Source organism: Solanum tuberosum, unplaced genomic scaffold, assembly GCF_000226075.1.
Source record: "Solanum tuberosum cultivar DM 1-3 516 R44 unplaced genomic scaffold, SolTub_3.0 scf00383, whole genome shotgun sequence".
NCBI classification, from domain to species: Eukaryota; Viridiplantae; Streptophyta; class Magnoliopsida; order Solanales; family Solanaceae; genus Solanum; species Solanum tuberosum.
In genome coordinates this window covers 230,965-243,265 of record NW_006239307.1, presented here as the reverse complement: position 1 = coordinate 243,265, position 12,301 = coordinate 230,965, and the positions used below count along the sequence as shown (strand labels likewise).

General features: G+C 36.8%; 1 protein-coding gene across 1 annotated transcript; it reads right to left on the bottom strand.

Annotated features, from left to right (window-relative positions):
* Positions 1 to 6,941: 6,941 nt before the first annotated feature.
* LOC102578940 (uncharacterized) lies at positions 6,942 to 12,137 on the bottom strand. The gene is made up of 5 exons (XM_006362088.2): positions 11,801 to 12,137; positions 11,643 to 11,710; positions 10,104 to 10,172; positions 7,332 to 7,388; positions 6,942 to 7,107 (listed from the first exon to the last, which is right to left on the bottom strand). The coding sequence occupies exons 1-4, from the start codon at positions 12,062 to 12,064 to the stop codon at positions 7,379 to 7,381; spliced, it is 411 nt and encodes a 136-aa protein (XP_006362150.1). The 5' UTR covers positions 12,065 to 12,137; the 3' UTR covers positions 6,942 to 7,107; positions 7,332 to 7,378.
* Positions 12,138 to 12,301: the final 164 nt, after the last annotated feature.

Genomic DNA, 12,301 nt, shown 5'->3' with positions numbered 1-12,301 from the left:
TTGTGGATTGCCGAGTCCAACTTGGTGAGTCGCAGAATTGACATGCACCGCCCTTTGTTCCAGTACGCGAAGCCTTGCAGGAAGTGGATCGAAAGGCAAGGAAAGGAACACTCGGCGAGTCGCCAATTAATTCCGCGAAGCAATACTGTACCGCCCAATGATCCAGAATATGAGGATGCTGAAGGCAAGACACTGAAGGTGATGAGCTGATTAAAAGGAGGATCGCTGAGTTCATCGGCGATTTTGACTAATGTCACCGAACGATCCACCGCAGCACAATCTGTGAAAACTATAAATACTAGTTAGAGGTGTAGTCTTAGGGTGGAGCATTTTAGAGTAAAAATTATTATTAGTCTATAGTATTTTTCTGTATTTTCTCTCAAGTTTGAAGAGGGTTTTGTGGAGACTTTAAAAAAGGAGTTTATCTTCCCCAAGTTAGAAGTGGGTCTTCTTTATTTCTTCAAACGTAGCTTAATTCAAGGTTTAATTTGTTATACCCAGTTGATTTCTTTATCATGTTAGGTATAATTTTTTATTTCTTGATGTGTGGCTAAAAATCTCCCATTCTTGGGGTGTGATTTAGCAAATATGGGTTTGATTATTCTTGTTGGGTCTTACTTGCTGATAGGTTAGATGTATGTTAATGGTGATTTCACCTAGTGATTGTGGTTTAATATAAAAGGGTTTGTAGTTGCAAATACAAAGCCATCCATGTATTTTCGGTTTGCCCGAGGGGGAGGTTGTGAAACCAAAACCACTAGATTGATGACCTAAGGAGTGGGTCGACATGAGGTTCAGCCCGAGAGGGTGAGCCCTAGTCCTATATCCTAACACTCAGCTCGAGAGAGTGAGTGGGGTAAGGCGTAGGCTGGTCTTCATGCGGAAAATGGGTGTCCAAGAGGAATGCATTTGAAACGGGGTAAGTTGCCTGAGAGGGAACTTATTTCCATTTAAATCTTAGCCTAGTCACTATTGTCTTGCAAATTTCCTATTGAAAGCATATACCTAACGATTTATCTCAACTTGTATTGCGGTCATATCCCAAGAACCTTTTTCCATACTTGATTTTCTTGTTTATTTTGTTGGTTTAGTACTTGTTACAAAACCCCCATTTGATATTTGACACTTTCGGGTCTCCCACTTTAATTTAGTATGTTTTTGTTCATTAATATCTTTAGCTACGACTAGTTAGAATGTAATTTTATTTTTCTATGAATTGTCAAAACCGCTCCCTTGGGACACGACCCCAACCCTTGGTTGGATTACTATATTAGCGATGATCGTAGACACTCATACCGTATGATAGTGTTGTTGGTCACGATAAACATCAAAATGGCGCCGCTGCCGGGGAGTGGTGTTATTTGAGAATTTTTAGTTTAATAGAATTGTTGTTCTTATTAGTAGTAGTTTACTTACGTAATTCTTAGTGTTGTTTAGTTGTTTACGTGTTGAAGCAGGAAAATGAGTATACATGTTGGAGATGGTGGACCAATGGTGGACCTTCCAGCATAAGTGATGAGGTTCAGGGATCACATCCTGAATTTCAAGCATCTAGAAGGAGAAACCTTTCATGAGTCGTGGCTAAGGTTTAAAACACTATTGACGCAATGTCCAACTCATGAAATACCCGATGTAGCTCTACTGGAATGCTTATACAGGGGCCTAAATCCTGGAAACAGTAAAATAATGAACCAACTTATGCCAAGTGGCCGTGAAAAATACCCTTATGAGACCGCAGCCAAATTCCTTGACCTTGCAGCTAAAATCAACAAGGACACTGAGAAGGACCAACAATTGATCAGTTTGCTAAGTCAGATGGATAAATTGACTCACAAGATCGAGGAATTTGAGATGGTGTCCAGAGATCAAAGCAAATGCAGACCACAGACTGAGCAGAGATGATCTATGGACAGTGAAAATAAGTGTATCGAAGATATGCTATTAATCATTCTTCATAAGCTAAATGAGCAAGATAAAGTGCTAGAGAAGATTAGAGAAAGTGTATAAGTGCGAAATCAGATGAGCAACTCTCACTCTAGATCTATCCAGTTAATCGAAACTATCCTAAGTCATGTGCTTCCTCAGCCTCATCTGCATGAACAAGTGGGATCACCTAGATGCACTAGGTGCAACCCCAAAAATCTGATTTAAGCATTGACTTGCGTCGTGTCACAACGTTAACTAAGGCGTTGTTTGGGAGGCAACCCAAAACCTTTACGATCTTTAGTTTTATTCTAGAAATAATGGTGTATTAATTTCAGAGGAGAAAACGTGGAGAATGAGTGAAAAATGTGGATTGGTAATTGATAGTCCCATTCGGTGAGTCACCGAACTATTCGGCGGCTTCGATCTAGACCGCCGACAGACTAAAGATCCAAGCTACAGTGTGTAACAATTGGCGGTGAGGGCAATCACTTGGCGTAACGCTGAATCATTCAGCGGTACAAACTAATATCGCCGAATGTGCAATAACTGGACAGTTTTTAAATGCCAATAGTTTCAAAAATAGAAAAATGTTCATTTTCCACTCAATTTCTACTGTCGAAAAACCACACCTAGTAAGTAATTTTCATTATCTCTACACTCCTGGTATTTTAGTTGTCGATTAGTGCTAAAGCGTGGGATTACAGTGCTTCCTAGTATTTCAACACAGATCAAGCAGCATAAAAGGTTGGTTTCTCCCAAATCCTGAAACTACTAAAATTTCGTTCTCATATTAAATTGAAACTGGTTGGGTTGACATGTGCTAGGCCTCTCTGTGATAAACCTATCTTGTCTAAGTGCCAGATTCGATTTGAGAATCGTGCCTAAGTGATCTTGACTTTTGAAATCCCTCTTTGCCTGTGCATGAAATGATTTAAGCTTTGGGTAGATGAATGTCATGGGTCTTAATTTAATTTCACTATTGCAACTGTTAATTGTATTTTGGGAATTTGCGAGGTCGAATTCAAATTGAAAGAAGGCACGTTAGGTTGTTTAGCGAACTAGGTCAGGTTCGTCAAACAACTAGGCGGCTCGCCTAAAGTGGCTTCGATCGCCCTCTGTCTGCATTCCTGAATCTTCATTGCACTGTAACTTTCAGCGACCGAACCTTTGATCTCCAATAGTAGTCGGTGATTTGTGAATGGAACTTTCTCATCGCCGACTAGTGAAAGCTATTAGGGAAAAATCCTAGGCGAGCTCAACTCGACTCGCCAAAGAGATTTGGTGATTCGCCGATGAGTTCAGCGCATTTGTCTGCCACTAAAGGTCTGCACCACTGATTTACTTATTTCTAACTTACTCCTTATTGATTACAGACATTGCTAGACCCAAAGTTACAAGAAGCAGCAAGCCAACTCAAAGCAAGAAAAAAGGGATAACAATCAACGATGATTCAGCTGCATCCCAAAAGCAATGTTGCAAAACTTTCCAATACGAGTAGAAAAGGCAAGGGCAAGGAAAAAATCGTTGACCTATCAGATGCAAGCTCCGATAGCATGGGTTTTTACACCAATGACCCAACAACATACGATAGTGATAGTATGAGTTCAGATGAAGACGAACTGATAGAGGCACGGAGGAATGAGCTACGATCCAAACAGCTTAATGACCCATCGCGGCTCCAAAACAGGCAATAATACGGGCACCTCCAATACAAGCCTCCCTGCCTAGATCATCGAATAGATTAAAGTCTGATGGACTAAGAACGATCATTGAAGAAAAACGGTTGTCCATAGATGGGGTGATCGATAGGTATCCTGAGATAATGGAGTGCCTGAAATATCACAAATTTCAAGTTTTTACAAAACCACATGGTTCTTATATGCCAAGCTGGGTCAGAGAGTTTTATAGTGCATACAGTGCATTGGTACTTCAGCGGAAGAGACTAGTCGCATCTTTCAAAGCAGTTGACTATGTGGTGGTCGGAGGAAGGAATGTAGTTTGTGACAGTGAGGCTATCAACATAGCCTTGGGTATGTCCAATAAGATTAATGATCACTGTCAGTACTTGATCAGAACAAAGTAGTTGGATGCGATGAAACAGTGGTTGGTTCCGCTAATCTCAGATAACAATACTCTGAAATGGCTAGCAGAAGGAATCCCAATCGAAAAGAAAGATCTGAACGTAGCTACAAGATATTGGTTTGGGTTCATCAGCAGCACTATCATGCCGTCCCAGAATGAGTCCATTCTGCGTCATCTGAAAGTGGCTTGCCTTGGTTCTATCATGTCCAGAAGGCAGTTCAATCTGGGATTGCTGGATTCACAAGAGATGGCTATGAAGGCCAAACAGACACAGAGGTCTCTGTCATTTCCTGTACTGATCACTGATCTATGCCAGCAAGCTGGAGTGCCACGTGACATTACGAGGGATGTTAAAGTTACCCCATCTTCCTCCACCAACATCCGGCGTATAGAGGCCGAGTTCACACGAGAGGAGATTGACAAGAGGAGGGCAGCCCAACAGATACATCTCCAGAGGTCGATGTTGATGCATTACCAACAAAGACACCTTCGCATACTCTGGCCTCTGAGCCATCAGGTATACCTGATCCTCCCTCCTCTTCCTCTCAGGCCCCAGGTGTTTCATCATCAGCCCAGCCTTCCAGGATCACTCAGGCCATGATCCTGAAAATGGGACGGCTAGCCTACTCGGCGGATGTTAGGGCGACACGATTAGAGAGATCCGTCCCAGAGATGATTGACAGTGCCATCTTGACTGCGCTGACCCCCGTCAGAAACACTGTTGATGAACTGACTGCCAGAGTCACTGCTTGTGAGAGCAGACAGGGGGAGACACCTGAGGTTTCAGCCTTAAAAGATTAAATAGTCGAGCTGAAGAAGGACGTAGCCTATCTAAAGGCCACCGACTTCACAGTACTGATGCGAGGAGCAGATGACAAAGATATCCCTGAAACCTCTGGGATTCCCCTGACCACTCCTAGAGACGTGCAGAAGGATGATGTAGGGGATGTAGAGTCAGAGATAGAGACCGACGAAGAGCAGGTAGCAATGCACGACAAGGTGCTGAGCGAGAGCCAAGAGGACATCATATTCAGAGACCTGCCGAATCTTGTGGAGACGGTTGTGCAGTCGGCAACTCAAACAGTGCTAGCTGAGCCATCCACAACAGCTCCCAGTGGATCTGGCATTGCTAGTATGTCTGAGGCTACTCCCGAGACTGAGACACACAACCAGATAGATATACTGGGCACCGATGTCCATATTCAGGCCCCGACAGATAGAGAGACTGCATAGACAGGACCCTTCCTTACCTCTCTCGCGTTGTCTTTTCCTATCTTACTTATTGGTATATTTTTGATTAATTGCATTTGAGGACAAACACTCTTTATTTATGGTGGGGTGAGGCCCACACCTTTTGTGTTGACATTCATGTTTTGTTCTGTATAAATTTGGGTTGTCTGCTTTAATTTGTGTTTTAATTACTGCTTTTATGTGGTTGTTTAAGCTTATGGCTCCTGTTGTTTAATAGTGCTCTCAATTGAACAAACATGAATTCACGGCTACGACGAGGTCAAATGAAGTTACATAGACAATATGTGCACTCTTTGCATCTCGTTGTGACTAGCTATTTATCAAATTGATTTTCTTGTGAGGACCGTTGCACACTAGCGAACGTGTCTAGTCTTGTTTGACTGAAGCATCGATGCCTTGTGTGATTAGCTTACTGTGAACCATGCATGAATAAACCTAGAATTTTCTCCGTAAGTCTGATTGATTTAGAAAGGTGTACTCTTGAAATGATTTTAGGCAACTTTTGAAGAGTGTAAACCAATTTAACATATACCTCTTTTTGTGGCCTACTTGTGAGCATGTGAAACTCTTTTGAACACCCTTTGAGCCTTACCTTTCTTTGGAAGAACCTTGATGAACCCTAGACCTTACTTGAACCACTACCTAAAATCATCTTGAGTTGTGGTTTAGCGAATAGCCAACCACTACAAGAAAGTGAACATACTACGACATTTTCTAAATGTCGTATCACGGGGTTTAAATGTCACAAATTTGTTTATCGACATTTCTTTTACATTTTGACCAAATGTCGTAAATTTTAGTGTCGAGAATTTTTTCGACATTTAGATAATTGTCGGGAAGAATTTGTGACATTTACTTTGTGACATTTAGGTAAATGTAGAAAAGAATTTACAATATTTACTTCGCAACATATAGTTAAATGTTGGTAATAAATTTATGACATTTATTTTTTGACATTTAGTTGAATGTGGCTAAGAAATTTACGACATATATTTTTGACATTTAGGTGAATGTCAGTATGAGATATATGACATTTATTTTTGACAAATAGATAAATGTCTGTATGAGATATATGACATTTATTTTTAACATATAGGTAAATGCCGATATGAGATATATGACATTTATTTTCGACAAATAGATAAATGTCAGTATGAGATACATGACATTTATTTTTGACTATTTAGGTAAATGTCGATATAGAGAATATGACAATGATTTTTGACATTTAGGTAGATGTCGGTAAGTAATTTCTGACATTTATGAAATGCCACTTAAATTTTTTGACATTTAAATTAAATGTTGGTAAAAAAAAATTCAAGACACTTGTGACATTTATAAAATGTCACAGACACTTTACTTAACGTCAACAAATGAAGTTATTGAATGTCATAAAATTAGTGACATTATTCTAAATTTTGCAAAATGTCATATCATTTTCTACATTTAGACTAATGTTGTTATCAAGTTTCTTTAAACATCCCTAAAAAATTTATATATATTTTTTCTCAAGACACAAATACTTATACACAATTCATGCATTCAAAACTATCCTCTTTATAACCAATATTTTATGTAAAGCAAATATTTTCTAATATTATAACCAAAGAACAAATAGCACTGTAATAAGTGTACAGTAAAAGTTAAACAATGTCAAAACAAATGATCTGTTCTATCTCAAGTAAAAATGAGATCTAACTAATTACAATAATTTTGAAAAAATCAACTAATTAAGTCCTAATTAAAATGGAATTAAAGTCACTAATAAAATCTGCAATAAAGCTTTATGATCAATCCAAAAGTCGAGCATTTTGAAGTTGATTCTTGACCTCAGTTTCCTTAAAAATTCTGCACAAGAAATTCACATAAAAAAAAATTATAACTATATAATAATAGATATTAATCCTCATTAACTAGAAAAAATTGAGTTACAAAAATAACGAATTAAACTTTTCTAAAAACAAACATATTGAGGAATTGATGAAAAAGGAGTAACTATATAGATGATATTTTCCTCCCTTTGAAAAAACAAAGGAAAGAGGTTTGATGATTTGTAGTTTTTTCAAACTTACCCACTTCTTTTTATTTTTTCCAACTACACTAGTTCCAATCTTCTTGATCATGTTAGCCTGAGAAAAAAGATTAACTTGATTATTTTGATACTTTACGAAATTTAAAATCAACATTTCATTGAATACATAAGTGTGCCAATGTTTCCAGAATAATCAATTGTTGGGTGTTGGAGTGGAGACAAATGGCCGAGGAAGAAAAGAAGGTTGCGTTTAATAATTATGAACAAGAAAATCTACGTATAAGGAACTTGAGCAATCTGGACAAATAGATGAACATGAAGATTACTACCAAAACATTGTTATAAATAACGCAGAGGTCAAAACCAAAATTAATGACAAGGTGGAAGGCAACTAATATGCTGGACAAAATGAGGACAAACATAATAAGAGTTATACCAATCCTATTTGTAAAGATCTTAGAATGAGCAAACTTCAAGAAGTCCACAAATCAAAAAAAGGGCCTACTAAGGCCAGGAAAAGTAACAAGAAAAAAATACCTAGGCTTCAGATAAAAGAGCTATTCAAACCAACTTTATTTATGTATATATTTATGAGATTTCACTAATTAATTTTCAATCCATATAGAAGTAAAACAATACAAATATATTGATTAATTTATAACCAACCACACTATATAGCTCACACAAGTTACAATATATATAATTATAAGAGTAAACAAATAGCTAGAAATAACTATAACCAGAAGTTGTAAAAAGAGGAGGGAACTGGAAACCAAAGATAATTGTGACACAAAAAGGAAAAAAAGGAAAATGGGAAGAACAAAGGAACAATCAACAATAAAAAAGAATCAGTTCAACAAGAAAAGAAGAACAAGAATAAAAAAGTGTGACAAGAAGGAAAAGATGAAAAAATGGCAAAAGTTCTCCAGAAAAATATTCCCCTCCTCACAAAGGAGGGAGATCAAATTAGTTTTTCTCACTCTTATGTTTCCATGATTAGAGCAGTTTTTTGGAATATTAGGGGATGAAATCAAATAAAGCTACTCAAAGACTCAAAAAATTGATTAATGCAAACAACACTAACTTGGTTGCAATCCTTGAACCTTTTGTGTCCTTGACTAAGATCAATGGTTATATGAAGTATTTAGGATTTCAACATAGTATTTTCAATGATAATGGTAAGATATGATTCTTATTCACCGAAAATTCAGACTTAGCTTCTATTATATACAACAGTGAACAACCGGTTACTATAAAGATACACTACGGGGCTGCCAATATTGATCTTTTTATTCCTATTGTTAATGACAAATGCATGGCTACGTACTAACAGGAGAGATTTATGGACTAGCTTAAAAAATGTTTATCAGCATTTATACGGTCCTTGGTGTAATGGAGCGACTAAAATATAATGGGAAAATGCATAAGTACCCCCCCAGCCTATACCCGAAATCCCAGAGACACACCTAACCTTTACTATGGTCCTATTACCCCCCCGGACTTATTTTATATGTAATATTCTACCCCTTTTTGGCCTATGTGGCACTGTCTTGTGGGCCCAGTGCATGTTGACTTTTTTTTCAAGGATAGTGCCACGTAGGCCGAAAAGGGGTAGAATATTATAGATAAATTAAGTTCGGGGGGGTAATAGGACCTTAGTAAAGGTTAGGTGTGTCTCTGGGATTTCGGGTATAGGCTGGGGGGGTACTTATGCATTTTCCCAAAATATAATTCTTGACACTACTGAAAAATTGGGAGGTAGACAACACAGAATGCACACGAGTTAGTTGTGAAGTCACGAATCTTGGACAATTGGGACCTAACTTCACATGGTGCAACAATAGAAGACAAAACAAAAGAATATGAAAAAGGTTTGATTGAGTATTTTCTAATGACCAATAGACTCAATTGTTTCAGAGCAATGATATTAGACATTCGGAGAGAATTGATTCAGATCACAGACCTATCTTAATCAGTTGTTTTCATTATAATCAGATTGGTATTTAATACTTCAAGTTCGTAGATTTTTGGACTAAGCAAATTTATTTTCATGGCTTTGGTAGAAGAAGTTCAAGTTGTTATATCAAAGGCAATTCAATGTGGGTTCTACAACAAAAATTCAAGATTCTGAGCATGAAACTTTGATTGTGGTCCAGAGAAGTTATTTGGAATGTGAATGAGCATGTAAGTAAACGGGAAAGAAAAATGTTGGAACTGGAAGAACTGAACTTGGCTAACAACAACAACCAAAGTAGAGAAAATCTTCTCTAAAGTCAGGCAGAATATACGAGATGCATGGTTGGATATTCAACAGACACTATTGCAGAAAGCACATATCAAATAGGCCGAGGAAGGAGACAATAACACCCAGTACTTTCACAACATTATCAGATACAAAAGAAGGAGGCCACAACTACATAGGATCAAAAACCACAATGGTGGATGTGTATAGGGAAGTGATAACATCACCAAAGCAGCCGTACATCACTTAGAACATATCTTCAATCTACCACACCAGTTCACAGATCATGCTATTCTAGACATCATCCCGACTTGTATGAATCAGGAGGACAACATTAAGCTTACTAAGGTTTTTGATATAGAGGAGATTAAAGAAGCAATTATAAATATGAGTGCATGTAGTGCAACTGGACCAGATGGTTATAATGGGTACATGATGAGTGATTAACAGTTAATCGATTAATCCAAAATTAAAAAAGAAAGAAGAATCAATTGATTCCACGATCATATAAACTTTAGGATCTAAGCAAATTAAAATAAAATTCAAAACTTGAATGAAATTTTCTCGAACCTTTTTTGTGTGAACAACTGGAACAGGTGATAATGATTGTTGACAATCATCGAATGAGTTATCAGGAACCTATTGCAAAAGAGGAAAACTATTATAATTAAGAGAAACTAAGCAATCATCTAAAAAAGTACTTTTTTGTGAACAAAACAATTATTTCACCTGCTTTGATTTTAAATTTGCATCAACAATAATACCCAAAGACTCTATAACCAGAAGCAGTAAAAATAGGAGGGAACTCCAAACCAGAGATAATAGTGATGAGAAAAAGAGAAAAATGGAGAATGAGGGAAATGGGAAGAACAAAGGAACAATCAACAATAAAAAAGAATCAGTTCAACAGGGATTTGCTATACAAAATTAAGGAAGATCTACTCAAGGTAACAATGATAATATTCAAAAGGAACAAGATCAAAAGATATGGAAAGCAACAAAAATCAAATTGATATTGAAGAGCGAGAAATTGAAGCAGAAGAAGCTCCCAACACTTGCGATATAGTTCAAGAATCTAACAACATTCAGAGATGATAAACGACATATCCCCACAACAGTTAACAGTAACACTAGAAAGAACAACTAAAATAACAAAACACCAGATAACGCCAAGGGTCAAAGCAAACAAAATCAACAAAAACATAAGCAAAACGAAAATCACTCAGATATGGGTCAATTAATAGTCCAAGATGATGAAAGGCAACTGATTACTGTAGCTCATGGAGGTGAATACTATGAAACCTCTAGCAATATTCCAGCGAGATAAAGGTTATCCCTCGACTTGATTTGGTGATTGATCTTAATATAAAATCAATCAAAAAATTCCACACAACATCAAGGTATGCCTGAACAGAGAATTGAAATGTCAAGCCCTAATGGAAAAATTGTGATTGCCTGAACGTTTGTGAGTAAGGGTCATACTCTTGACAGGGTTCTAAATGATAGTAATGGTTTCTCTCCAGTTAAGAAAAGAAGAGCAAGGATCAAAAAGTGTGATAAGAAGGAAAAAGATGAAAAAATAGAAAAAGTTGTCTAGAAAAACATTCCCCTCCTCACAAAGGACGGAGATCAAATTAGTTTTTCCCAATCTTATGTTTCCATGAGTAGAGCAATTTTTTGGAATATTAGGGGATGAAATCAAAGAAAGCTACTCAAAAAACTCAAAATATTGATTACTAAAAACAACATTTACTTGGTTGCAATCCTTGAACCTTTTGTGATTATATTAAGTATTTGAGATTTCGACATAGCATTTCCAAAGATAATGGTAAGATATGGTTCTTATGGACCGACAATTATCAGACTTCTATTATAGACAACAGTGAACAATAATAGCTTACTATAAAGATACACTACGGGGCTGCCAATATTGATCTTTTTATACCTGCTGTTTATGCCAAATTCATGGCTACATACAGTGATTACTAGTTGATCGGTTAATCCAAAATTAAAACAGAAAGAAGGATCAGTTGATCCCATGATCATATAAATGTAAGGATTTAAGAAAATTAAAATAAAATTAAAAACTAGAATGAAATTTTCTCTAACCTTTTTTGTTTGAACAACTGGAACATGTGATAATGATTGTTGACAATCTTCAAGTGAGTTATCAGAACCTATTGCAAAAGAGGAACACTATTATAATTAAGACCAACTAAGCTATCATAAAAAAATACTTTTTTTTGTAAACAACACAATTATTTCACCTGCTTTGATTTTAAATTTGCATCAAGATTAATACCCAAAGACTCTATATATGCTTGTATTCCTTTCTTCACTTTATCAGCTATAATTTCTTCCATATCCCTTTTTGCTTCCGATAATTTTCTCTCCATCGCTTCCTTATCCTCTTTTGCTTCCTCTTTCGCTTCTAAAAACTTCTTATCCATCTCTTCCATCTCTATTTTTGCTTCAGATATCTTTTCGGTCATCTCAATTTTCATAGCTAAGGTAGCTTTTTGGACTTCCATCGCAACCCTTGTATCAAAATCTCTTTTTTCACCCTGAGATCATTTATATATGGGGCCATAAACTAAGCTTGGAGATGCTCCTTTTCCTAATGTTCGGACAATTCCATGAGCGTCTGATCCCATTACTTGTGAGTACATATCATTTGGAGCACATCCAGGGACATTCAAATCAGGATACACCTCAGCAAGATCATCCATTTGTTTCTTTTTGAAAGAAAGGTAAAGTAATGAAAAGTT

Bases quoted from the DNA above. Each gene is read 5' to 3' on its own strand.
- LOC102578940 (XM_006362088.2), bottom strand. From the start codon at position 12,064: ATGGAAGTCCAAAAAGCTACCTTAGCTATGAAAATTGAGATGACCGAA. The intron at 11,711-11,800 runs GTGAAATAATTG...CTTTTGCAATAG, and splicing joins CAAATTTAAAATCAAAGCAG to GTTCTGATAACTCACTTGAA. The intron at 10,173-11,642 runs GTTAGAGAAAAT...CTTTTGCAATAG, and splicing joins CAGTTGTTCAAACAAAAAAG to GTTCCTGATAACTCATTCGA.